Source organism: Haliaeetus albicilla, chromosome 11 (assembly GCF_947461875.1).
Source record: "Haliaeetus albicilla chromosome 11, bHalAlb1.1, whole genome shotgun sequence".
Lineage (NCBI taxonomy): Eukaryota > Metazoa > Chordata > Aves > Accipitriformes > Accipitridae > Haliaeetus > Haliaeetus albicilla.
Window position 1 is genome coordinate 1,808,233 of NC_091493.1, and position 25,230 is coordinate 1,833,462.

The following is a 25,230-nucleotide window of genomic DNA, read 5'->3' on the forward strand; positions in this document are numbered from 1 at the left end:
CAAGTATTGCCTGAAGTCATGTTTTGTAGCATTTTACCTGTGGTTAGGAACCTTGCTTTTGAATTTCTAGGCATCCGATACCTGAATTTGTATTGAAAACATGTGACACTGCAGTTGTATGCTGCTTTTGATTCCTTTTATTGTGCTGGTTTTTAAATTGTTGTTCTCTTTAACGAGTGGATTCTAACTTGTTTGAGGATTCAGGTTAAGTATCCTACAGTACGTGTAAGAACCAGTATCTTTTTCAGGTGTGATTCAGTAATCCTGCAAGCTGTTTTAGCTAGGCCAGATTAGCTCAGTTCTCTTTAGTCTTCTCTAAAATGACAGCAGAATAGTGGTGCTGAGTAGATTTGTTTGTTGCTTGCCTGCTGCAATTTGATTTTTTTGGTGCAGGGTTGTGAGGTTAAACTATTAGAGTTTTTCTATAATTCCTGTGGTACTTTACTACCCTCAGACCATTTACAGAGCATGTTAAGCCACAGATACATGTTGAAATACTTCGTTGATAGAAATTGTTCAAATTGTTCAGTGACGTCCATCTATTCAGATCTAACAGTCTTTCTTTCTTGCCCAGGCTGAGTAAAGAGCTTGTGTAGGTAGCTTTTGTTCTTGCTAATAACTCCGTCTGCAGCGTCAAGGCACGTTCATGCAAACTTCCCATAGGAAAGCAATCTGCCAGCGTGGTGAGGTCTGATCATTTCATTTCTTTGTGGGAAGCAAATGATGTGGTCCGTGGGGTGCCTCTAAAAGTCTTTTCTCTCATATGCTCTAGAATCTTCCACCTTAGCTGATGCTGGAGCGTCGTAGTGATCTTTTGGAACAAATAGGTAACGATAGTCCTGTGAGGGGGCTCTGAATGTTTGGAGAAAGTATGCTTGCAACCTTTTTAGTGGTGTACAGAAGGATTTGTTTGAGTGTGAGGTTTGGGGTTTTTTTCCTCCTGTATTGCTTAATTCTTTTTGGTCTTCCTGACACAGGGTCATCCAGTTACGTTCCTGTTTTGTTATGTAACAGGCAGAAACAGCTGGAGAACAGCAACCTTCATTTTTGGTCCCTTTTTAGCAGGGCTGGATGGGAGCCAGCAGATCTGCATATAAAAAAAGCAAAAATTGGTGCCACACGTCATATCGTAGAAATAAGCAGTTTGAGATAAAAGTATGTTGTAATGCTGGTCTCAAAAACCACTTGTCTCACAGACCAGCCTGATTTACTGTAGAATGGTCATTTGCATGTGTGCAGAGGAAAAGTTGAATGAGAAGGAGGCAATTTTCACTGTAAGTATAATGCATACATAGGTTGGGGAGTCGGGTTGTTACACTTTTAGCTTGGTTCTAATATGAAATGAGAGAATTTTGAAAGTTCTCTTAAACATCTGGAAAGACTCTGGGTTTCAGAAGAGTTAGCCTAAGTCTCCCATAAGAGACTTTTCTTTTCAGCTTGTGTCCGATGCCTTGTTTTATCAAAGTACTATTCAAGCAAATTAAGTGTCACGGTCGAGACGGACAAACGACACGTATGCATTCTTATAATACAAGCAAAGAAGGAGTTTTTTTATTACTACAAGCCAGCAAATTTATACCCATTACACTTGTTGCCTTGTACATATGTCTGTCCCTTATTGGTCAAAAAGTTGTCAGAAGTTGTTTTTCTCACCCCTCCTTGGGTGACTTTTTCAGGTTCCTTATCACAACTGCAAACAGTCAACGCATTTCTTAAACTTAGTTTCCCAGCCATGCTTCTTATTCTTTCTTGTTCTCTCACGGGAACACTGTAACCTTGTCAAGGTCAATATCCTCCCCAGACCCCTCAGTCCACCCGAGGCCCTCCACTATTAAGTACTTCTATTAAGTACATTACATTAATTGTAACTATTAGAACGTTCATGTTGCATATTGTAAAATTTTGGGGAAGGGTTTCCAAGTGCAACTTGAGAGTAATCTTAAAACCTTTGTTTACAGAGAAAAGCTTATGCTTGTCAAGTATCTCCTCTGATACAAGGAAGCCATGTATAACGTGACTAAACAGATTAAAACGAGGATTAGCTTCTTACCAATATTGAATCTGATTTTCTGCCTTAGTGTCTTTCCTGAAATCAAGCTAATGACCTCTTGCGGGGGGGGGGGGGGGTGATGTATCTTTCGTCATACTGAGGAGAGGAAAAATAGGACCTTTAGTACTGGGACATGTATGGGTGGCAGGACATGTATAAATCCTCTGATTATCCATGGGATCCAGTAATATGCTTGCAAGGAATGTGCAGTTAGCATTTTCAGTCTTGTGATTCGGGCATGTAACGATGGACAGCACAAAAGAGGATTTTGGGGGGGGGGTGATAAAATGTACAATAATTGTGATCCATGGATGAAAGCAGAAGTTGTACAGTGTGACGTTTGGATTAGCAGGGGCTCAGAATAGGTAGGATTGATAAGAGGTGGCTGTGCAGATACTCTGAGCAGTGAATTCATTCCAATACCTGCTTCACGCTTAAAGTTTAAAGAAAAAGAAAATGAATCCACTTTAGGTCCTTTTTTCAATGAAGACAGTTTGTAAAAAGATTATTCAAATGCAACCTGCAATTTAAGAACCTACGTAAATCCGTGCCTGCTCTGCCCGGGCCTTGCTTCATGAAAGGGTAATCTGAGACAGGGCAAGAGCCCTGATCCTGGGGAAGGAAAACACGGGATGGGGTGCGGAGGGAGTCTTTTGTCTCTGTGAAATTTTAGTGCAAAACAGAGGTTCCTCCAGCCCAGAGTGGGATTTTCTGGAGGGAGAGTGCCCCATCCTGGCGCAGCAGACAGGAGGGGAGAGCGGGGGCACAGCTGACCGCGGTGGCAGCTGGACATGGCCGGTACTGAAGCCCTCCTGTGCCACTGAATTTATTTGCTTTCGTCTTGACTATTTCTTATCTCCTTCACCGCCTGCCCGTGTGATCCCAATGGTGAGATCCTCTACGTTTTGCAGAGCTGCTGGTTGATTCAAGCGGGGTCGCCTGAGCTGCCATCGGGGGCTTTATCGGCTGGAGGTACCGAACCACTCTCTCACAGCAGGTAACTTCTGCCTGTGGCATTTTGTGATTAGCGGTATCAGCGTAAATCCTGGCAGGCAAAAATCCTGCAGCCGGGCTGGTGGAAAAGCGGGGACCGAGCGGGGCATCACCACCGCAGCATTCTCCAGAGGCGCAGCCTCCCTGTCAGTACGGACACTGGGACAAACTGGGTTTCAGCTGCTGGTAATCTGGTTTGAAGTCAAGTCGGTGGTGACCTGGTGAGTCATTTCAATGCGCACTCAATATTTAGGAAAAATGTGATGGGAAGCAGGCGTGCTGGCTGGTTTTGGTGTTTTGTTGTGGGTAATGTTGTTTTCTGGAGGAGGTGACTGGATATAGTATGTCCAGAGACTGATCGTGTAATGAACTGGAAGGTGCATTCATAACCAGTGGAAGACGAAATTAGTTTCATTCGTGGTGAACGTTTTTAGACAAAGGATGATGTGTAGAAAGAAACGCTGGGGCTGGATGTTACGGATTGACTCAGCACAAAGATTTCTCTGAGAAAGAGCTACAGAGCTGCCACTGGAGGAGGGAAATGTGGACGGCACACAGCACCGCGGGTAATGTAGACATGATGCTCTGAAGTCAGCAGCTGCTTTTAGTCTTAATTCCTCTAGAGATGTTCACAAAAAAACCAAACAAACTACAAAGTGATTTGACTTTTTCTAAAAATGCATAAAAGTGAAATTGATGGAAGATCTAAGAAGAAACCAGGCTCAGACAGATTCAGGTTGCTACCTTAAATATGTAATTATTCACGTTAAAAATTTTTAGAAGATGGGAATTTTGCAGAAGATGACATATCACAGCACTGTCTTGTTTCCCCCCCCATCGCTTAAATTGAATTTATTAACTTTCATGGGATACACAGAGAACATGCTATCAGATCTGGCAGTAACAACGACAAAACAACCTCGAGGGAAATTTTTTGAGTATTTTTAACTAGATAGTACTGATGGGTATTTAGCCATCATTTCTGTTTGCTACCTGCAGTTGGTTCATATTCAATTAATTGTGCTAGTGACTTCTGCAGTCTGCTGAGGCCAGGCTGCGAGCAAGGGCTTAGTCTGTACATAAAAGTACAGCTGCTGGACTACTGAGTGCTCTTAATGCAAAGCTGCCACAAAAAGACCTCTGCAATGTTAGTGACTGCGAAATACACCAGCCAGCGTGATAATTGTGGTTCACAAGCAGAGCAGATTAAATTTCTGCTCCTGGTATTGACTGCTGCCTCACAGCAATTCAGTTTTTACTTGGGGTATTGGTTTTGGTCAGTAAATCCCTTTACTGTTTGCAATTTCTGGAGGGGGGGCAGACTTCAGTATGCTTGGGTCATTAGTCCTGGGGTCTGTTTTACTCTTGGTCCTGTGGGGCTTGTGTCGGTTCAACCCGTGGAGCATCCCAGGAGGCTGCTCTTTGCTGACCGACCTTTAGCAGGAGGAGACAATACCATGGCGCTCCTGTAGTTCTTGCAATTTTCTGTGTGGTTTTGGCATGGTTAATTAGGGTTGCGCTCTGCTGAAAGTGATTATAGGAGATACCAAGTTCTACTTACCGAGCTTAACGCAGGTAAGTGATAAATGAGCAGTGTAGTCCTTGCTTTGGGTCAGCTCAGGTGTCTGCTTTAGCAATTTGATGTGAACCACTTGTGCTTTAACTTTCCCAAAACTAAAGGATCAGAAGCATTAGCAGCCAAACCAGGATAGAAGATGCTGAAGAGAAGACATACAGCTCTTCAACCTCGTTTTAACTACTAGGTACTTGGTGAAGTGCAAACAAATCCCTTTTCAGTCGGATTTCCAAAGGTTAGTAGGGATTTTCCTAGCTGTCATTATTTGAGAGGTTTATTGTTATTTTTCCCTGAGCGTAGCTCTGTAATATTCTCTGTCCACGGATGAATTATATTTTAAGTTAGAAGTACATTTTACCTCAGGCAGGTAATAATAATAAGATCACTAATAATCATAATAACTAATTAGATCACAAATAAATAATTAGATCACAAAAGCTTTTTGTTGAAGCTAACTAGCAGTTCTTTAAGTGCAGTTTTGAATTCTTTCCTGAAGCAAGAAATCTGTCAACTTTTGGAAAACTTGAGGAATGTTCTGTTTCAAAATTTCTAACATGAAAATTTCTGCTGTCTAGCCTGTGTTGTCCTTGGCCAGCTCAACATCTTTATGCTTCTTTTAACACTGGCTTTAGCTTAAATCACATAGATTTATTTTTTTCCCTGGTATCTACCCTTCTTGCCCAATAATTTGTAAAGAATACCCACTCTCTGTCGCAGGCCCATTTTCTGACTAGAAAATTGATCTCTTTGTGCAGTCTAATTTCTCAGGCACTCTGGTAACTCTACTAAACTCTGGTAGCATCTGCTCCTGCATGAGTTCATCTTCCCTGATCGCAAGTAGCCTGCTGATCTCTAAACCGTTTATTAATCCAGGTGAGGTGTTACAAGGAAGAACAGTGTTTTACTTACTGGTGTCCATCTAAAAAGCAGTAATACCTCTAGGTATGTTTGGAATGGTTCTCTCTTACTATAGTTAAGATTTATATCAATGGTGAATATTGATATGTTACTTGCCGGTCTCCTGGAGATGATTTAGAGAGAGTCCTTGACTCCTTCGTTTTTTACCTCCTTGCTTCCCAGTAACCTCTTTTCTGATGCATACAATGGCTGGTTGAATCCAAATGTAAATTATTTTGGTAAATGAATTAGATAATTTTCCCTGTCATCTTGCTGCTGTAACACCCAAAGGGGTTTCTAAAAAGTTAGACTTCTCTCACAGTTTCCTTAATCGAATGCCTTTGAAGAAGCTTCTCTTTGTGAATTTCACTTTTTCAGACAATTGACGTTCAAGCGACATTTTCATCATTTTACTTCCATTTCTGGAAGCTTAACTGAAACAAATTTGCAATTTGAGTGTCTATATTTAGGTAATTTTCTGGTTAAAATTGATGTGTTCTGTGCCTTCTCTTCCATCAGTCATCATAATGACCATTTTCTGTTCTGGAAGACTTTTCTCCCTTTCCTTATATATATTTTGCTTTAGAGAAGCAAATGACAAGTTAGACAACTAAAATGCAAGGGACAAAGGTTTCTTGGGTTTTGTTTTTTTAAAGGAATTGACAATATTTAAAAATGAAGCTATTGGTATCATATTTGCTGTCTTTATTTTACATAGAGATTTGACTGCTTTTTTTAATCTACCTGCTCTTGTGTTATTGTTTGCAATAACATGGCACTCAAGCCACTTGGGTTTCTCGTGCTTCGAGACTAAAGGCTGGGATGTTGGGAACCAAGCAGTTTTCATAAGCAGTTTTTAGGAAACATTTCCTGCAGCGCATAGCAATAGCAGTGTCTGCAAACTCCAGCAATGTTTGGTGAATTTTCAGATATCTGGGGGCACCAGGTGTCACTGATGGGAATCACTTGGCCCGCAGTATCTTTATCCTTGGCCACGGTACAGGAAAAGTGTCGAGACTGAGTTTTCAGACTCGAGAGAAAAACCAGCTAACTGTTTTGAGTTTTTTCCTTTTTAATCCACAACCACTTGTTTGCTGGACTGTAAGTGAGAAGCAATGGGCACGCAGCACTGCAGCACTAATATTGCCAAGTCACATTTCAGTGAAGGATTATACTAGGGCCTTGGCATACTCCAGTCCCTGTTGCATGCTGGTTTTAAAGCCCCCAGCACTCAGAGGTCCTCCTCACTGCTGTGTCTCAAGGAGCTCTCCTGGCTATTGCTCGTCATTAGAAGACACTGTGGTCCCACAGTTCTTTGTGTTACTTTTTATCCCAGCAGTTCACATGAGGTTTGTTCTAGAGAAACGTACTGCAGAATTGGACATCCTGACTTTACAGAATAGACTACACCTTGACTGATGTTGGCCACCAGGAGATTAATCAAATAAAGGGAAAATCCAGTCCCAAAAGCTTATAAAGAACCACAAACTGTCCTGCTGTATTTATTCCCAGGTAAAATCCAAAGTGTCTTTCTCTTCCCTTCTGATGGGGATCCCAGCTCTGGTTTGCATGGTACACACAGGACTGGGTAGGAGCTGTTATATTCTCCTCTTTGGGGGATGGAGGGGAAGAAGAAAGGAAAATCACGGCAATTAAAATCTCCCTCAGAGGATGAAGTAGGGGCCAGTTTAAAAAAACTTTTCCTCTGGATCAGATAATTGAGCAGTCTCTGTCGAAATGCTAACATCTCTCTCTGTAGGACCATCTCCTGTGCTTAGCTGAGTTTTTCAGTCAATTGTTCAGCAAACGAGGGGCAAACTGCTCCCTCCCACCCTTCCTGTACAGCCACGGGGGATGCATGCAGGGCAGTGCTGGGAGAGGAGGAGGGGGCTCTCAGCTGGGATTAGATACAATTGGAAATACTCAATTTAAGGGCACTGACCTCCAGAGCCTTTGAAGAGAGAAACTGGGGTGATAGCCCAGGAGAATGCATCTCAGCAGCTGCTTGCTTGTTGTCCTTGGTCATAACCAGCTCGTTTCTGTCATCCCAGCCTGCTTTCTCCCTTGATAGCAGCATTTTCCATGTGCCTGAATTGCCTGTCTCCCTTTTTGTGGTCGCTCTCTGATAGAAGCAAGCAATAGAAAATTTAAACATTTTTTGGTTAGCCTTTAGAGGCTGAATTTGCAGCCGGTTCAGCATCTCTGTTGCAGGGCTACAAACTATTCGCAAGGAAAGCTAAGAAAGCCCTGCGCTTTCCAGTTAGGCTGAGGCTGGGATTGGCATACAGACTGTGACTTTTCTGTGGTCACATAATGTGTTGATCATCTCTCTTAATAAGAGGTCTGCTTGTTGGGCTCTGCTGAGCCTTTAAATCCCTACTGCAGGCTGCAAATTTATCTAACTTGGAAAATATCCTATTGAAGGCTGCAAATTTATCTAACTTGGAAAATATCCTATTGAAGAGTGTCATTGAAAAGACAGTACGCTTTTCTGTGAAGTGTTACGTTTTATCCATTTTTGCTGGAGGTATTGACTGAACTGGAATGAGATCAGACAAGGAATTGTTTTGTGTTCTTGTTGTTTGTGCGTTTGGTGGAGTAACCTGATAGGGCTAGCTCCCCACTTCTCTTTCCCTTGTGTGAGTCTCTCCCAGAACTTATGGAGAAGAGAAGCACTCAGAAAAGGAGCTAAAAAATGGGCAGAGAGAGTCTCTGAAGCTCCTTTGGTTGGCGGGGGTGTGTGTGTGTTAATGCTAATTTGATATTCAGACAGAATCCTGTGATAGAAGAGGGGTGGAACTGAGTGTCCTGAAAAGGTTCAGCAACAGCCTGAGGAGTAAGGAGTAAAACTTCCATTGTATTTATGGGCTGTAATTACCTTCCGGGGGGGGGGGACGGACGGACAGTTTTGGGGAACTATATTTGGTCCTGTGTGACGACTCCCAAGTGTAACTTATTTAGTGACTTCTGCAGTGCTGCCAGGTGGCTCTGCAGGCACCGGCCGCCTCGCTGTGGAGGTCCTCACAGGCTGAGCTTCTCTGAATGTTTGTGCCAGCTCTCAGGAACAGTTTTGAAGTGCCACCTGCGGAACCAGTACACCTGGAGTACACCTATACCTGCATACTTGAGTGTTCTCTACTTCTTAGCAATTCTCAACCTTGCTTAAAATGAGAGACAAATTCTTTTCTGTGAGAAACGCACTCACGCAGAATTGTATGAATTTTACAAATTTATTATAGACCAAAGGCAAACAGCGCTGGGCGCATGGTCGAAACCAGAGGCGCTCCCGGTTACACCTGAATTCGCCTTTTATACACTGTGTTCGTGGGGTTTTCAAGAAGTCATTTTAATATTGCAGGTATCGATTAACATAACTCCACCCCAGACCACCCCCACTTGCGCGCGTCTCTTGTGGTTCTGGGGGGCTCCCGGGGGTCTGCAAGGGATGAAGTTAGTAGTCTTCCTCCAGCTGCACTTTTCATCCTGCGTTTTTTCGGCAGCTGCAGGGGGGTTTCTTGTCGTTCCATCTCCAATGAGCTCAAAGGTTACATTTGCTGTGTTAAGGCCTGGCTTAGTGGCAGTGAAGCAAACAGCCTGTGAAGACATAGCTTATGCGGCACTGGGGCAAATTTCAGTATTCTCGTTTTGCGAAAGTCAATATTTACATTTCACATTTTCCAAAATGGACCTGGCAAGCTTTTAGGACAGATTTATTTTCATTTGAATAAATTAAATTTGTTCACAGCAATTAACGTCTGTATCAGCGTCGTTCCGCTGCATGTCTAATGAAGCTACAGATGAAATTATGGCCTTGCGAGTAGCTGATTCCTGTTTTGCCTGCAAAAGGTCATGACTCTGGAGTGGATGTTGTTTGTCAGGCACTCTGTAGTTACACACAGGAACACACAATCTTAATGAGGATGCCAGCTCAGCAAGAGGCTGGGGATGTGCTTCATGGGATTCCTTTCTTTTGGGGTCCCTTTCTTCCAGTGTCTTTCATCCTGGCTCACAAACCGGGATGTAGGTTTGCAAGTCAAAGGAGAATAATTTTGTACTTCAATGGTGCTGGCTTCTGTGAAGTGTAACTCACAGTATGTGGTCATACTTCATATTGGACTGTTTAGGATTATGTAGAGTTCTGTTCCTTTTTATTTTCTTCAGGCCTGAAAAGAGTGGATGACCTAAAATGGTGCTTTATTTTGCACTGCTGTGTATAGGCTGCCAGAACATGAAGAACAGTTTAAGTGAGTTTTTAATGGTTTTATTCTCAAACATTACTTTTAAGGTTGTTTGCAGTAAGGTATCTGATTCAGATTTTACTAACTTGCATATTCTGTTATAATTGGGTTTTCCTGGTTATCGCCATTATTCCAGTGGTGATTCTATTGATATATTTTCAGGACAAAAAAAGGAAGAAAACATTTGTACTCCCTGAAGGGCAACTTTTTATCTACCTTGCTATTATTTGCTTACTAATTTAATTCTCTCCGTGTAATGGCTATGTAAACCTTACATTATTTCATAACATTTAGCACCTAATTTTAGCTGGCATTCAGCCCTTACCACTGCCTTCAGAAGAGATGATACCCCTGGATGTTTCATGCATTTCCATATCAAATTCTTACTAAGGTATTAATTCTGTATTGTAAAAGCCTTTTCTCAGTTGACTATGTATTGCACTAAGCCCAAATGCTATATTTCAACTACTGATTGCGCTCACAGCAGCAAGGAACAAGGTACTGTAGCGTTCTTCAAAATTCTGATGCATTTACCAGATCTGCTCAGAGTGAATTACCTGAAAGGTGTAATTTGCATAAGTGTTTGTGGGTGCAAATTTTTTCACTGTCTCAGCAAGCAGTCTCTAGTCACACTGTTTAACAATTACCACTGAACAGGAGTGTATAATTTTTTTATAATAAGCTCCATTCAGTTTAATTTACTCTGAATTTTTCTAAAAATACTCTCTAACAAGATTAATTGTGAAAAACTTGATATGTATTGTGTATTTCTCAGTGCTAAAGATTTTCAGCAGAAGCAGCTCTTGCTTCTGTCTTTTGAGTGAGAAAACAAAATTCAAGAAAACAGGCTGAGCTGTGCTATCCTCAGTCTTCTGAATTCTTGCACCTTGAATCCTGAATGGCAGATCTTAACTGCCTTAATGCTCTTTTAGGATGAGGGTAATTTGAACAGTGCTAATTTTTTCTCTGTCTCAGTCAGAAAAGACAACAGTTTGTGTTAATATAATGTAGTTAATGAAATAAATTGCATTAATTAGTAATGCTTCTGCTGTAGTTATTGATACGGTTTTGAAGTCAGTGACTTCATTTCAAGGCTAGTTTTAGCTTTCTTACACTGCTGTCTTGCTTTAGGACATGTCCACTCCATCACTGTGGAGAGCACCAGCTCTAACAAGGCAGTACAGATGGAGTTCAGTTATGAAAAAAGCGTTATGAAAACAGTAGCTATTTATTTGAAGGTTGAAGAGAAAACCAATAGTTTTACCATATGGACACTGTTTTGCATGGCTGCATTAACAGCATGACGTAAGTGTAACCTTTTTTCTTTAACTTGGTGTAACCCAAGAAAACTTCACAGCTAGTGGAGGTCAAAAGTGCTGTTGCATTGGGTTGCAGAAAGCAGGGTGGTCGAAGTGGGGGGTGAGTGGCTGTGGGAGGCACAGGTACCAGCATCCAGATGACTGGACTACTGTTTTATTCCTGGGAGCCTATCCTAGCTGCTACTCAAAGCAGGGTCAGCTATGGGGTCAGACCGGGTTGCTCAGGGCTTTATCCAGTCACATCTTGGAAACTCACCAGGATTGGAGACTGCAGAACGTCTCTGGGCAACCTGCTCCACTGCTGGGCTGTCCTTCAAGGTAAAATAGTTTTCCTTACAGCCAGTCTGAACCTCTCCTGTTCCAACTGTTGCCTATTGTCTTTCATCCTCCCACCATGCACTGCTGTGCAGAGCCTGGCTCCATCTTCTTAAGGGGCTGCTGTCAGGTCCCCCAAAACTATTTCTTCTCCGGGTTCAACAAGACCTGTTCCCTCAACCTTGCCTCACAGGGCAAGTGTTCCAGCCCTGACCATCTTGGTGGCCCTCTGCTGAACTCGACCCCATTTATAGATGTCTTTTCTATATTGGGGCCCAAAACTAGCCTTAGTATGCTTGGTTTAACAAGCACCACGTAGAATCAGATAATATTTTTCTTTGATCTACTGGCTCTGCTCCTGTTAATACAGCCCAGAACACTCTTGGCCTTTGTTGCTGTGTGAGTAATATGAGCCTCCTCAATACTGAGCAGACTCGTTAAAAGGCTTGCTTTCATTCAGTACCAAATAAAAATTGATTAGAAGTATCAGCAGAAAGAGGTGAGTGGCTTTATTGACACAACTTTGCTCTTGCTTCATACTTAGAGAGCTTTAGTGATCTTTTGATTATACAGTCCATGAGCTAAAAATTTGCAGAATGAAGCATGACATGCACAGAGAAGCTGAGGTTGATGGCGGCATGCTTTTCTTTAACCTGATAAAATTGCTGTGGTCCTTGCACAAGATTTTTCTTGCTATCTATTTTGGGTTTTTTTAAACATCAGGTTAGAGAAATGTAGATATCTGCATTTCTAAAACAACATACATCCAGAGCCACTCTGTCAATTCCTTACTATGTTTTATAAAAATGGTCTTGGGAGAACTGAAGTAAAGAGATGTCAGTAGTGTGTATCATTAACGTGACTCACACAGTGCTATCAAACCGCTAACAAACAGAAAGCTCAATATGCAAAACCCAACAAACTGCCCTCATTGGTGACAATAGAGTGAAGCTTTTGGGAATAATTAATATATGATGTGAAACAATTTTTTTTTTTTTTTCCCAAGTATGCTTTATCTTATGTTCCATTCACTGACAGTGCACAGCTTCTCCGTAAGCAGCCTGATTTGTACTGAAGATTTCTGGGCAATGAAACAACTGAAACTGCAACTGCTGTTTGTTTAGCAAACTCAGTCTGTTTTGAAAGCTGAAACACTGTTTATTTGAAAAACTGAAATAAACTGAACCTCTGTGAACTGTATTCTGCTTTTCAAAAAAAAAAAAAAGTGAGCTTTATTTTTTTTGTTGTAGCAATATTTTTTTTCCAGATACTGGATTTCTCTTTTGTGGGCTATAGCCAGCTATATGCTGAGTTTCCAAGGTTGAAAACTCCACTGAAATTACGAAATATTTTGCTTGTTCTCAAGAAAATATTGCAGCAAATCTAGCCTGTCATTCAGATCACTTGCTTAGGTACTTCCTGGACTGCATATTTACTTTTTCCCATGGAATTGTTCTACATTTTCAACATCCTGCAGGCACCTGCACACCTCTGTAATTTCTATTGGAGGCTTCACCTTGGTCTGTGAGATCCAACAACCCAGTATCTTCGCAGTAAGGGTTCTGTTAAACTGGCTTTTGAAAACATGTTTACTGAGTCTTCCGTAATACAGTGAAGGTGCTCAGTTGCTCTGTTTGTCTTGTATCACTTCCTTTTGGTTGAAATTTAGATGAACTGAAACATGAAAAGGGTGTTTAATAGTGCCAAAGCCATGGAGAAAGGTTTGGGAAGTGTGGGCTAAGGTCCTCAAGTCCAAACTAGTGCCGTTTGATCTGCAGTGTCCAAACAACTCCCCTGAGACCTTCTGCAGTGGTAAAGATGATGCTTTTCATTTCTAAACTGTTTTTTTTTGTGTGTGTGTGTTTTTGGGGGTTTTTTTATGTGGGCCATAAATTCCAGCCCAGTGAAAGGCTGCAGAAACTTATTTTCTAGCATAGGAAACATCTTTAAAGTTGGATATCCATTTAGGGAGAGTGGAAGGAAAAGTAGCTGTGCATATCCATCAACATCATGAGCTGCTCAGGCAGGTGTGAAGTTGCCCATATACCATCAAAGCTTTGTTCTCAGCTGAATGAAAAAAACTTCCTGCAGTGGGATATGCCCTGAAACAAGATCTGAGGACTGCTTTGTGCTACCTCAGTGTGTGATGGTGGCTCCTGTCCTCACTGCAAGCTGGGGTCCTGGGTCTGAGGGAAGTTACAACTGCACCAAGCTCTCTGACAGATGCTTCTGCGGTGGGTGGGATTTGGCCAAGTGTTGCCTGGGAGTGAGTTGGACATAACAGCTGTCATCTGTCCCCTGATTCATGGTTTGTTGGAAACCCTCTGCAGAGGGCTATGTTCTCTTTTGAATAGCTCTGTGGGTGCTGTTCCTCTGAAAGGCTAGCGTGTGACTTTCCTTGGCTGGGCTAAATGTGAGCTGAAGCCAGGGAGTGCGCAAAGAAGTGAATTTTGGTCCGTTCTGGAGAGGGGGGACATGACCGTAGGTATATCTTACTCCCATAACTGTAGCTTTACTACTTCAATGACTGTAGCTTTACATTGTATACTTTTTGTGACTGCTGTTTGTGTGACAGCACGTTTCCAGGCAAAGGAGTCAGCCTGGGGAATATTGCAGCAGTTGGAGTTGACCTTTAGCTAAACAGGCACAGAAATGCACAACTGCATGATGATGTTTTTATAGTAAGGCTTTCACTGTATAGGTAAGTACCTAACCAACACCCAGTAATGCTTTCTGCTTAGAACAAAGCTTTTGACATTAAAGAGCTGTTTGGATGGTCTGAGATTTATTGCGGAAGAGAGGACAGGTCTGGGAGCAAGAAAAAGGCAGAGCTGTTTTAGTGGGCAAATGCCAGGGTTGCAAAGAGGCTTTTTGGAGACCAGGCCAAGTGGAAAAGATGTGCTTGTGTCAAATTCCTGTAGCAGTGGATGGCACCACCTGCAGACAGTTAAAGGAGCCAGAGACTTTGCCAGTGACTTGTTTATTCCTGTTCTGTTGTTTGGCACCATGGGCTAGTCATTGAGGGTTTTGCAACTTGTCTGGGACTGTTTCATTTTGTATTATTTTTATCTCCCTGCAATGAAGCTTTTTAGTCAATCTGTCTGTTACAATCAAGCTTGATGCTTAATGCTGAAATGGTTAAAAATGATCTTCCTTGCTGCCAGCTGCGCTGGTTATGTTCAATGCAATATGTGAGTTTACTTAAAAGCTATCAGCATACTAAGGTATATGAAAAATAATTATCTTGAGTGCTGTTGCTCAGTTTAATTTCTCTGCCAGTTATGTAGTGGACAGTGGGAATGACCCAAAGGCAGATGTATTTCTATGGCTTTGCTTGTTGGCTATTTTGCCAGCTGTTGCAGGTGAAACAGAGATCTCTACCAGACAACTTGCCTGCTAGTCTTCAAGCAAGCAGAGATGCTGGGTTTTTTTAAACTGTCTATTTGAAGCTGCCTGCTTGCTCATGTGTTCAGTCAGTACCCGAGCTTGAAACCTGCTCCCAAGATGTTCTTGGAGCATTTAAGTGGACATGCCAGTGGCCTTGGTAACTGTTGAAGGGGCTGATCTCTCTGAAGATCAAAGATACACATTTCAATGGCAAAAACTTTCCCACTGTGCCTGGCTTAAGGAAAATTGTACCACACTGAACATGTTGGTGTCTGCTGTGTAACTTGTTCCTATACCTGCCTGTGGATTTTTTTTTTTTATTAGTGATGAAAGAAAAGATCGCGGTGGGTTGCCATTACCCCTAAGATTATAGTAAGGATTTCATGGCTCTTGGCTAGGAACCTCAGAAAGCATTTATAGGTCATATTTTTAAAGGTTCATAGTGCTTGCAGTTGGGACTAGACGAGTTGGGTGTTGTCGAGAAGGCAGAAAAAGTGGTTGGGTTTTGGTTTTGTGGGTTTTTGTTGGGTTTGGTTTTTTGGTTTTTTTTCAAGTTGCATGGCATCATCTTCTGTTTGTAAAAACCAGTAATTGAGTCCAAATGGAGGACATTGTTTGCCTAATTGTCCTGATTTGGGAGTGTCTGTTCTTGCAGAAATCAGTAGGTATAGAAATCTGACATTTAGATGTGTTTGTAGCTGCTGCTTTAATGTCGATTGCAGAAGTGTCATTGACCTTAACTGACACTCAATTGTTTTGTTTCTCTCTTTGAGAGTTGTACAAAATAATCAAACAACAGAAAGATACTGTCCACTGTTCCTGAGAGCTGTTGTTTGTTTCAGTAACAGATTAAACATGTTACAAGATTTGACAGTTTTAATGCAATTGAACTATTTACTCTTTGCTTCAGTAAAAGGATGTTTCTGAAAACAGGATCTAGTACACAATATTTGTGGCAAAATAGAGTTTCCCTGTTATATACTTAAAATTGAAAATGTTTTCATGATCTTAACTCTGTCTTTATATAGAAGTTTTATTCTTTAATAAGGAAACATCTTGTAAAATCTTCATTAATGTTCAAAAAGTGTTTTGCTACAGTTCCCAACTTTCTATAATGTTCTTATTAACTTTTTGTTCCTTAAAATACTCAGTCTTTAATTATAAAACGTAATTTTTGCTATAAAATGTGACCACGATGCGCTCTAGTCTATAGAAAAGCAGAAGCCTCGCAGTTCTAGCAGAACTGTACTTGCTTATGGATTTCCTGGTGAATTTCTGCAAAAAGTGATGCACATCAAACACACCAGGGCTCTCATGCAAAGAGGCACAGAATGTGTGGGATCTTTTGTGTGTTCAACTTAATAGAGCGTACAAAGCAATTCCAAGATAGATCTTTCCAGCTACAAAACAGAAAAGTCAATCTTCTATTTCCATGTGCTGTGTCTTCTCTGTCTCAACAGATGTAAGTGGAATCATATAAGGGAGTTTATTCTTGATTTGCACTTGTGGGTTTTTTTCCTGGAATGAATTTACTGTTAGCCCTTTGTTGTTATATAAATTGTTTACCCAAACTTTGAAGAAGTAAATTGAGTGCTATTGTAATAAAATGCCTCTCTGTTCACTTCCCCAGAACTAGCCTGGTTTTTACTCAGATAATGTTTGTCTTGCATGTAGCTTTTCTTAGAGCCAGAAGATGCAAAAATTCTGCAATTGTTAAACAACTCAGTGAAAAATGGTAAAGCTCATATTACAGAGATGGAATAAAAAATCACTTTGTGCTAGTCAAGGACACCCAGAGGCTTTTCTGTGCACCGAGTTTTGTTATCCAATGCTCTTGTTACAGATGACTTCCCCACATTGTGGCCAATACATGCTCCAAAAGGGTATTCTTGGGTTTCAGGTATCCAGGTAATGAGCAGAGGTTGAATAGACAGGTAAACCAAACTGAAGGATAATAATACATGAGTACTGGCAAGCTGCCTAGATTGGCTTTGGTAAACATGATTCTGCAAGAGCTACAGAGTGTAAAACGGGAACTGTGCTGTATTTAAACAATCAATCAAGAGGATTAGCCTGAGTTCCTTGACTGCTGACAGGTATGTTGCACGTAGGCATAAGCAAGTCTCTCATAAAAATGATGAAGAAACCAGGAAGATGTTTCTCATCAGATGATTTATGTAGAGTAGGGAAGGGGACAGGGGATTCTGCAGTCTTCTTTGAGCTGTAAAGGGACAGATACTGTAGAGCTTTAATGAGCATGGCATTTTGGTGATTTTTGCATTAGGCCTATGAGACATAGCTTGCACAAATAGTTAAGACTGCTCCCTGTGCAAATCTAAGGGATGCAGCTTTTATGTATTTCTGTCAAAATTGGGAGAACATCTGAAGTGCAACCGCAACCATTATTTAGCTATGGAAATTAAATCCACAAAGTTTTTAATACAAAATTGATAGACACTTGTAGGATGCTGCCTGGGCCTTCTCCCACATTGCTTAGCAATGTTGCCAATGATCTAATTCTTGCTTTCACTATTTCAGATTTTATTTCAAAGTCAGGAGGGAATGATATCTAATATTCATGCTGTTAGCATGTGTGTACTCTGGCACTATTGATCTGCAACAATAATTTTGAATAGACTTGCGTTTGAACACGACTTTAGTGGTGGTTTTTTTTCCTTCACTATCAAGCTGGCTTTTGCTTAATGCTTTGTTTTAAATATTATTCTGAAAGGGCCTTCCCTGAATGGAGACATGGGATGTGAGGCTGCGAGACAGATGCAGACAATGATAATAAGATAATAATAATAAAGATAATAAATAAATTTTGGTGTTTTACTCCATAGCAGTTTGATGCTCTGCAGGAACAAATGGTAAACCTGGCAGCAGCATGGTGTGCCTACAGCAGAGACTTTAGACAGCAAACTATTCACAAGAGTTATTACTGAATGCTGATGGTCTTTTCCCATACAAAAAGAAAGCTTGCAATGGTTTCTGCACCTGGAAGGAGTATCGTAGCAACATCACTGAGGAAACTGTATGCCAGGACTTTTTTCTGAGTGCTTTTTTGTTGAACATAGCAGCAGTTGTAAAACAAAGGTCAAGAGCAATTCAAGCTCTTCAAAGTGCTGTTGCTTAATTCATTTACTCAGAGAAATGTTTGTGTTGTAGTTTTATGCCTAAAGGATAAATATCGGCTTACAGAGTTATCCAACAGACTATCCAATTGCAGTGTAGTTAAACATGAATATCACTTAATCTAAAATGTCACTTCTTACTTGCGGGAAAATTACTGTTAGCATTTAACACTAGTTTTTACCTTGTGAAGTAACCAGGAGTCCCTGCTGCCTTCTGCCTGCTCTAGCAGCTGAGGGTACTCCAGGGTTTTCTGTGCAACACAGAACAGGGTAGCACAGAACACCACCAAGTAGTGGGAACAGACTATCGGTCTAATTAAAAAAAAAGAAGAAAGCTCTTTTTTTTTTTGCCTGAGAAGCTGTATGCAGTCATTGTTTTACTATATGCACAGACCTCAGGTGAGTCCCTGCTTCGTGCTTTGTCATCAGCTTTCAGGGAAAATATACTTATTTTGGGTTTTCCTACATCATTCACTGCTACCGTGTCAGAAGTACTTGCTGGGTGGGCTTGCTCTTACTGGTCTTGCCATCTTGCAAAGGGGAGAGGGCAGTGTTTATCTTTTTGTTTTATGGATGGGGGGAGTTGAGGTGAGGGACTAAGACCCTTTTCAGCCCCCTGGGCTGGGGCTGCAGAGTTACTGGGAGAGCTGAGCCATGCCCTAATTCCCTCTGAGCTTATGCTTTCATCATGCAGAACAGGGACAATGTTACTGTCTTTCACCAGGAGAGATGGTGAAAAAATGGAGCCTAAAAATGGAGTCTAAAAAATGCGGGCAGTTGTAACAATAGTTTTTGCCCTCTGCCCAGTCTAGTAGATAATCTCTAGTTCTAGAGCCCAGTCTAAAAATGGAATTTTTACCATTTCTACTCAAATTTATGTGCTACACAAGGGACAAAGCCTGTTGCTGGTCTTTTTTTGCCTGCATTCTGACTTGGAAAAAAGATTTTATATTTAGATTATTGGATGTTGAACTTTTTCATTAGCTGCTTAGAGAAATACAGGTTCTGCATGGTTTCATATGTAAACAGTCATCTAAAAAGTCAGCAGTCATCGGACATCATAATTCTTTCTCTCAGCTCCCTGTTTATTAAGCTAAATGATGGTTTAATGTGGAATTTAATATCAGACAAACTAACATGTTTAAGGTAACCTTCTGTTGCCTTCATTACAAAGGCACTTGAAAAGTGCTAGAGCCATTTTCCTTCTCTGAGAAATATTTCCCAGTAATTTGCCGAAGAAAATTAGCTGAGGATAAGGTGCTTGTTCTGAGGCAACACAAGAAATTTTCAGTGAAAATCTGTCAGCTAATAGAAAAAATGAAACGCTGTTCAATTCAAACAATCTTTTTTTTTTTGTTTTTGTTCCCTCCTTCTGGACTTCAGGTGATGTGACTCCTGTTCTCATGAATCCTCTCTCACAGTCACACTCCATTCCTCTGGCAGAAGGAATATGCCGTACCATATCAGACATGAATGCAGATCATGTGATGGTCACGCAGGAAACTTTAATGGAGCAGTTAGTGAAGAATTATCCAGGTAATGTGTTTGTTTCCCCCTCCTTTTAAAAGTGACTGTATCATCAAACTTGAGTTTCTGATATTGGGCAAGTGATCACTGAATGTTTACAAGCAAAGCTGGCAATACGAAAGAATATAAATTAATAGGCAAGTGGTAGAATATTTGAGTATGCACACTCATCAATCTGTGAGCATCACTAACATTGTCTTGAAGGTAAACCTTTTTACAGATTTTCATAAATCTTCTTTGAGAGTAAGAGGGAACTCAGTGTAGTAGCCTGTTGAGAGTATGCCCTTTCTAGAGGGTGGGAAAGCATAGATGAGGTATTTAGGTGCCAAATATGGAACAGCATGAAACAGACTGTGTGTCAGATCACAAAGACTTTGAGTTCTCCTTTAAGAGACAGGAACATAGCTGACTTTGACGGCAAAGGGACTGGGTAGGCGTCTACATCCAGTGTTTGCTATCAAAAAATACAACTGTCCTCAAGTTCAGATTTGTTGGTCAAATTCCAGCCTCTTCCTTCCTGAAAGCAAATGACTTACACTAAGTAAGCTTTAATCCTTCTCTTCTGATGGGGTAGCAGCCACCTCCCTTAAATGCCATGCTTTCTTTTCAGTCTGAAAAATATTCAATTTCCTTTAGATCTGCAAGACTGAAGTGTGTGTGTGTGTGTGTGTGTGTGCACACACAGGAGACTTTATAAAGGCTCATTACGGCCCTCTGCAGGAGGTTACCGTGTTTGATACTGAGCTTCCTCGTTTGAGTCTTAACCTTATAGCTCTGCAAACGTTACAGGTCGATCTGGCAGGCATTTTCAGTAGTGGGAAAAATTTTAATGCAACCCCATAAACTGGCCCAGAACCCTGCCAGGAATGTGATGTAGTCCATATGTGCACTGAGACAACCACAAGGTAGCATTTTTAGGTCAGCCAGAAGTAACACTCTCAAAGTTTCTAGGGAGAGAGCATATTCCTTGCTATGTTTTCACCTTGCTGGAAGTTTTCATTCCTGCGGGCAGGAGATCAGCAGAAGCCTGGGGCAGTAGATCAGATGTCACTAGACTAGTGACTCTGGGACTGTGACACCTGAGGGAAAACCAGTAGCTGAGGCTAGTCTCAGTGAGGTAAGCTATTGTCATCTGACAAAATTATACAGGAAGCTTCAGAGAGAATGATAAAAGCCACTGTTAAATAACCTGCCAAGAGGGAAATGCTTTGAACAACACATTGTTTGGTTGTACCTGGCAGAAGCTCTCTCATGAATATCGTATCCTGATAGACACAAAGAGAATATTCTTGCTTATTCGAAGGAGAACATCCTAAGCTCCATCGCAGCAGTGTTGCAGTAACAACCAGAAACGCAGTTGGCCTTTACCTGCTTCCTCAGGGGTGACCTTGCCTCATCAGTGAGGACTGGCCGTGGCAGAGTTCAAAAGGGTTTTACTGAGCCGTAAGACACCGGCAGGATTGCACCTAACCAGAGCCCTCGGCTGGATGATGTTTCTGTGCTGCCCTCACCTGGCTGGCCCAGGAGGGTTCTCCCTAACTCAGGCCTGCAGCCTGTGCTCGCCCCAAGATTTGGGGCTGTCCTCCACCTGTGGACACTGCTGCAGGGTAGGGCTGTCCCTGTTCTGCAGGGAGCCCAGGGCTGTGGGTGGGGACAGCTGGGTGCAACAACAGTTGCTGGCTGTGGAAGCTTAGCAGAATTGGTGATGTATTAAAAAAAAAATAAAAAAATCCTGCCTTTTGTCTGCTGATACTGGACAATTTCATGTTGAAATTGAGTATGCCCTACTCAAACTTCAGTTGCCAGGTCAGTTTCAAACTTCTGTATGTAAGTTATTTTTTGGCCAGCTCCCATTTTATTTGAAAACTTATTTCTGATTTTAAATATCTGTATCTTTGGTGTAGGCATTGCAGTTCCTTCCCACAATGTCTTATATAATATCCTTGGCACTCTAATTAAAGAAAGGAAAATCTATCATACGGGAGAAGGATACTTCATGGTGACTCCCAACACATACTTCATCACAAATGATGCCACAGAAGACAACAGAAGGGTCCCGTTGGCAGACAGTCATTGCTCTTCTTCGCCTTCCATCACTTACCTGGTAAACATTGAGCGCTGTGCAGACCTAGCGAAAGAAAACATTCCTATGGTATCCCGTTACAGATCCTGCCATTGTTTCCCTGACCAGAATATGCTCTGTGAACAAAGACCTCGGCAGCTAGTGGACCGTAAACCTAATGGGGGAGGTAGGAAAGGCTGCAGTGAATTGAAGCCTTCAATTCAAACTCACGGGATCTCCACATCTGCTGAAAACCGTTCCTGGGACACCATCAAATCCCTGACATCTTCAAAAGAGAAACTGAAAAGCAAAAGGTTTGGCCTTGGCCTTTTCTGGAGAAGTGCTTCCAAAAAAGAAAAACGTAAGAAGGAGTACTCCACTTTTTCAGCCCAGTTTCCTCCCAAGGAGTGGCCAGTCAGGGATGAAGATGACTTAGATAATATTCCACGTGATATTGAACATGAAATCATCAAACGTATTAACCCTACTCTTACAGTTGATAATTTGATTAAACACACAATTTTAATGCAGAAGTTTGAGGAGCAAAAAAAATACATCAGTAAGGGTACCTTGGCTGAAGTGTCAATAGTCAGGCAAAACCATCTTTCAAAGGACTGTATTCAAAAGACAGAAAGTAAACCAGCAAAACACACCAGGAAAACCAAATCAAAGGAAGAGAAGCAGATTAGTAGAAGCAACAGGAAATTTCACATACATGAGCTAACATCCCAAAATGAGAAACTGGAAGAGAACCTTTCACTGCCTATCTTAAACCAACAGCCATCTGATGTAGGAGTGGAATCCCATGTCATATATAAAAAACAAATTAAGAACCCTTTCCAGGGTCTGTCATGGAGACGCAACTTTCATGCAAAAGGGTACAAAGGTACTATTAACAGTCAGCTGAAGTCCAGGACTCGAAAGCAAGACAGAGCTTTACAAAGGCCATGGTCCTTGGACTCCTCAAAAACTTTTGACTATGAAACCAAACAGCTGACTACTGAAATGCAGGCTGACAAAGCTAAGCAAAACAAACTACTCCATGCTAATAGGTCTTCCCTCCAACTAAAGAAAGACAGTTTAAGTGAAAACTTTAGTTATCTGCAAGGCAATACTTTGCAAATAGATAATAAAAGTAAATACTTTCTGGAGAGTACTATTTCTGAAGAAAACATCTACAGAGGAACAGTAAAAAAAAATCCTGGGGATATTAAAAAATCCCCTCACTCCTACATTGAAGATAATGGTGTGTGCAAAGAAGATGCAAAATTTTCATTACATCTGAAAGATGAGAATTGCAGGTGCAAAGCTGACACTGTATGTGAGCTATTAGATCAAACAGCAAATGAATTTCAAAATGTCCATCTTTCAAATTATACAGCCAATGTCAGCCTGGTAAAAAAAATTGGTGTGAAATACAGACAAAAGACTGATAAAAAGAGTGAACTTATATTTAAATATGACTGTGCCAGCCATCCCGGATCAATGAAGCTGGGAAGTGAAGGATTTACTGATAACTGCCATCTTCTGTACCAAAAAGCACATGATGGTGACACCTGTAACTCGTTACATCTGGATGACAATTTTGAAGGCAATGAACCATGTCACCTGCCTCCTGGCCATGCTTTTTCAGATACAAGAGACTGGAATAAAGCTGTGCAAAAGCTGGGGACAGCTATGTCCCTAAAAAACTGTAAGGTTAATACTTATCCCGCCCAGTACAACACAACTGTAAATAAATGTGACTCTGGAGAGCATGGATATAAGGAAAGTGCTAGTTTTGCAGAATCAACAGATGGCTCAAAAGAGCATCCAAAACCAGGTTTCTCAGAAGAAAGTTGTTTGTGCAGTCAGGTTCTTCTGATAGGTCGCAGAAAGGAAGAAGAAGCTGGCCTTACTGAATGTGCAGAGGCTTCAGCTGTAGCAGATTTCTGCCACACTAATGAGGCTGACTCAGATGCTGACACTTTGCAGAACTTCACCTATGAGATAGGTGAAGTAGTGGCATGCTGTGCTTTGGGCTCACAGACCAAAGAAATGAGAAACCCTCTGGGAAAAAAAGATCTGCTTTTTAAGAATGCATGTACTGTGGTATCAGGACAGAAACACCCAGAAGGGACAGAAAACCACAGCATTACAGGAGACAGCGGAATTGACTCCCCAAGGTAAGAGAACAGATGTAACTATCTTAGATGTTTTATCTTTACACTAACAATCAAATTTAGGCACAGATGTTGCTGGAAATCATAAAACCCCCTCCCCAACAACAAAATTCTTATTATCTTTAAAAACTTGAAGGGGAAATACTCAAACTGTATAGTTCTACCACGTCTTTTTTACATTAACATTCCCCCTAAATCAGCTATACAAATGCTGCTGTTTATATTTTGCATTTGTTTTCATGAGGCAAGAAAATAGTAGGAGCTCTGCCTTGCAGATGGCGATGGCCAAGTACGTAAATGTTAAGAAACATGGTGACTGATAAACTCCTGTTAGCAGGCAGGTTCAGCTCGCATTGACCTTGCCATATGACATTACAGACATTGTCATAGTCTCCCCAGTTGTAGACAAAGAATAAGCAGCTCTTTATAGAAGTGTTCAATCAAAATTTAAAGTACAAAATACCATCTGACTTGCTCACAACAGACAGGAGAATGTGTACATCACCTGAGCTAGAAGCTTCTGCTTCCTTTCACAGGGTACATTTTGCCTGTAACTATACTTGAAAAATCCTTTAATGGAAAACAAATTGGTATGAAACATTTTTTTACACAGTTGCATGTGGAGAAGACCTACAAACTTGTTAATGAAGTTGGCAAGAACATAAGTTAAAATGCTGTGAGGGAAAAATCATATCAATTTTTTTAATAGCATTGTATATTCTTAAGATCTTAAATGACTGGTATTTAACTGTAATTAAACCATTCGAGTTCTCGTTAGATATGTACTGTCACCCTGAGAAGTGAGTATATGGAGGAACAAATCACATACTATAGTTTTTAAGGAAATTCTGCTGATTTTTTTTTCCACCTTAAGCAGCTTTTGGCTGTGCACTCTTTCAAGCACACTTCTAGAGTATTACTTGGACACAAACACTTGAAATCTGTTGGATGCTCTTTAGCAAAATATATTTCAAAGGGTCATTTTGATTGTTTGTATCGATGCCATCTCTGGTACCAGAAGCTAAGCCAACTCAGTTTATTTATAGAATGTGAAGTCTGATGTCTAATAATTCTGTTATTTTAGATGGAATGAAAAGAAGATGAAGCCTCCTGCCAAATTCTGAAAGCATATATACTAATGCAAAGAGGAGGACAAAGTGGAAGGACAATTGCAACAAAATTCCTTGCTTCAGCTAACTCTGGTCATGAATATTTGATTATTTTTTTTTTTAAATGAGCTTTGTAAACTTTCCCTTTGTAACAACGTAACCATACTGTAAATGTGATCAGTCACATCTGTGAGGCTGTCTAAATCAAAGCTCTTGGTTAAAACTTTACACAGTAGTATTTGGAGAACTAATGTGTATTTCTGTTGCTCTTGTCTTTAATTAGTTTTTGTGTCTCTGTGATAATAAAAATGAGAACTCGTATACTTCATTCAGATCTGGAATGGGTTATGTGTTGCTCTGACAGGAACTGTATCAGTTGGACAGGACTGTTTTACGCTGTAATTTGCTTACTGCTTGTGCCGCAGAAATAACAGCATGCTCCATCTCCCCTGTCAGAAAAC

The 25,230-nt window shown here is 41.1% G+C and overlaps 1 protein-coding gene across 1 annotated transcript; it reads left to right on the forward strand.

The window, feature by feature from the left end:
• Positions 1 to 2,267: 2,267 nt before the first annotated feature.
• On the forward strand, positions 2,268 to 25,147 carry STOX1 (storkhead box 1). Its single transcript, XM_069795778.1, has 4 exons — positions 2,268 to 3,047; positions 19,293 to 19,445; positions 21,341 to 23,663; positions 24,745 to 25,147. The coding sequence occupies exons 2-4, from the start codon at positions 19,313 to 19,315 to the stop codon at positions 24,782 to 24,784; spliced, it is 2,496 nt and encodes an 831-aa protein (XP_069651879.1). The 5' UTR covers positions 2,268 to 3,047; positions 19,293 to 19,312; the 3' UTR covers positions 24,785 to 25,147.
• The last annotated feature ends 83 nt before the right edge of the window (positions 25,148 to 25,230 follow it).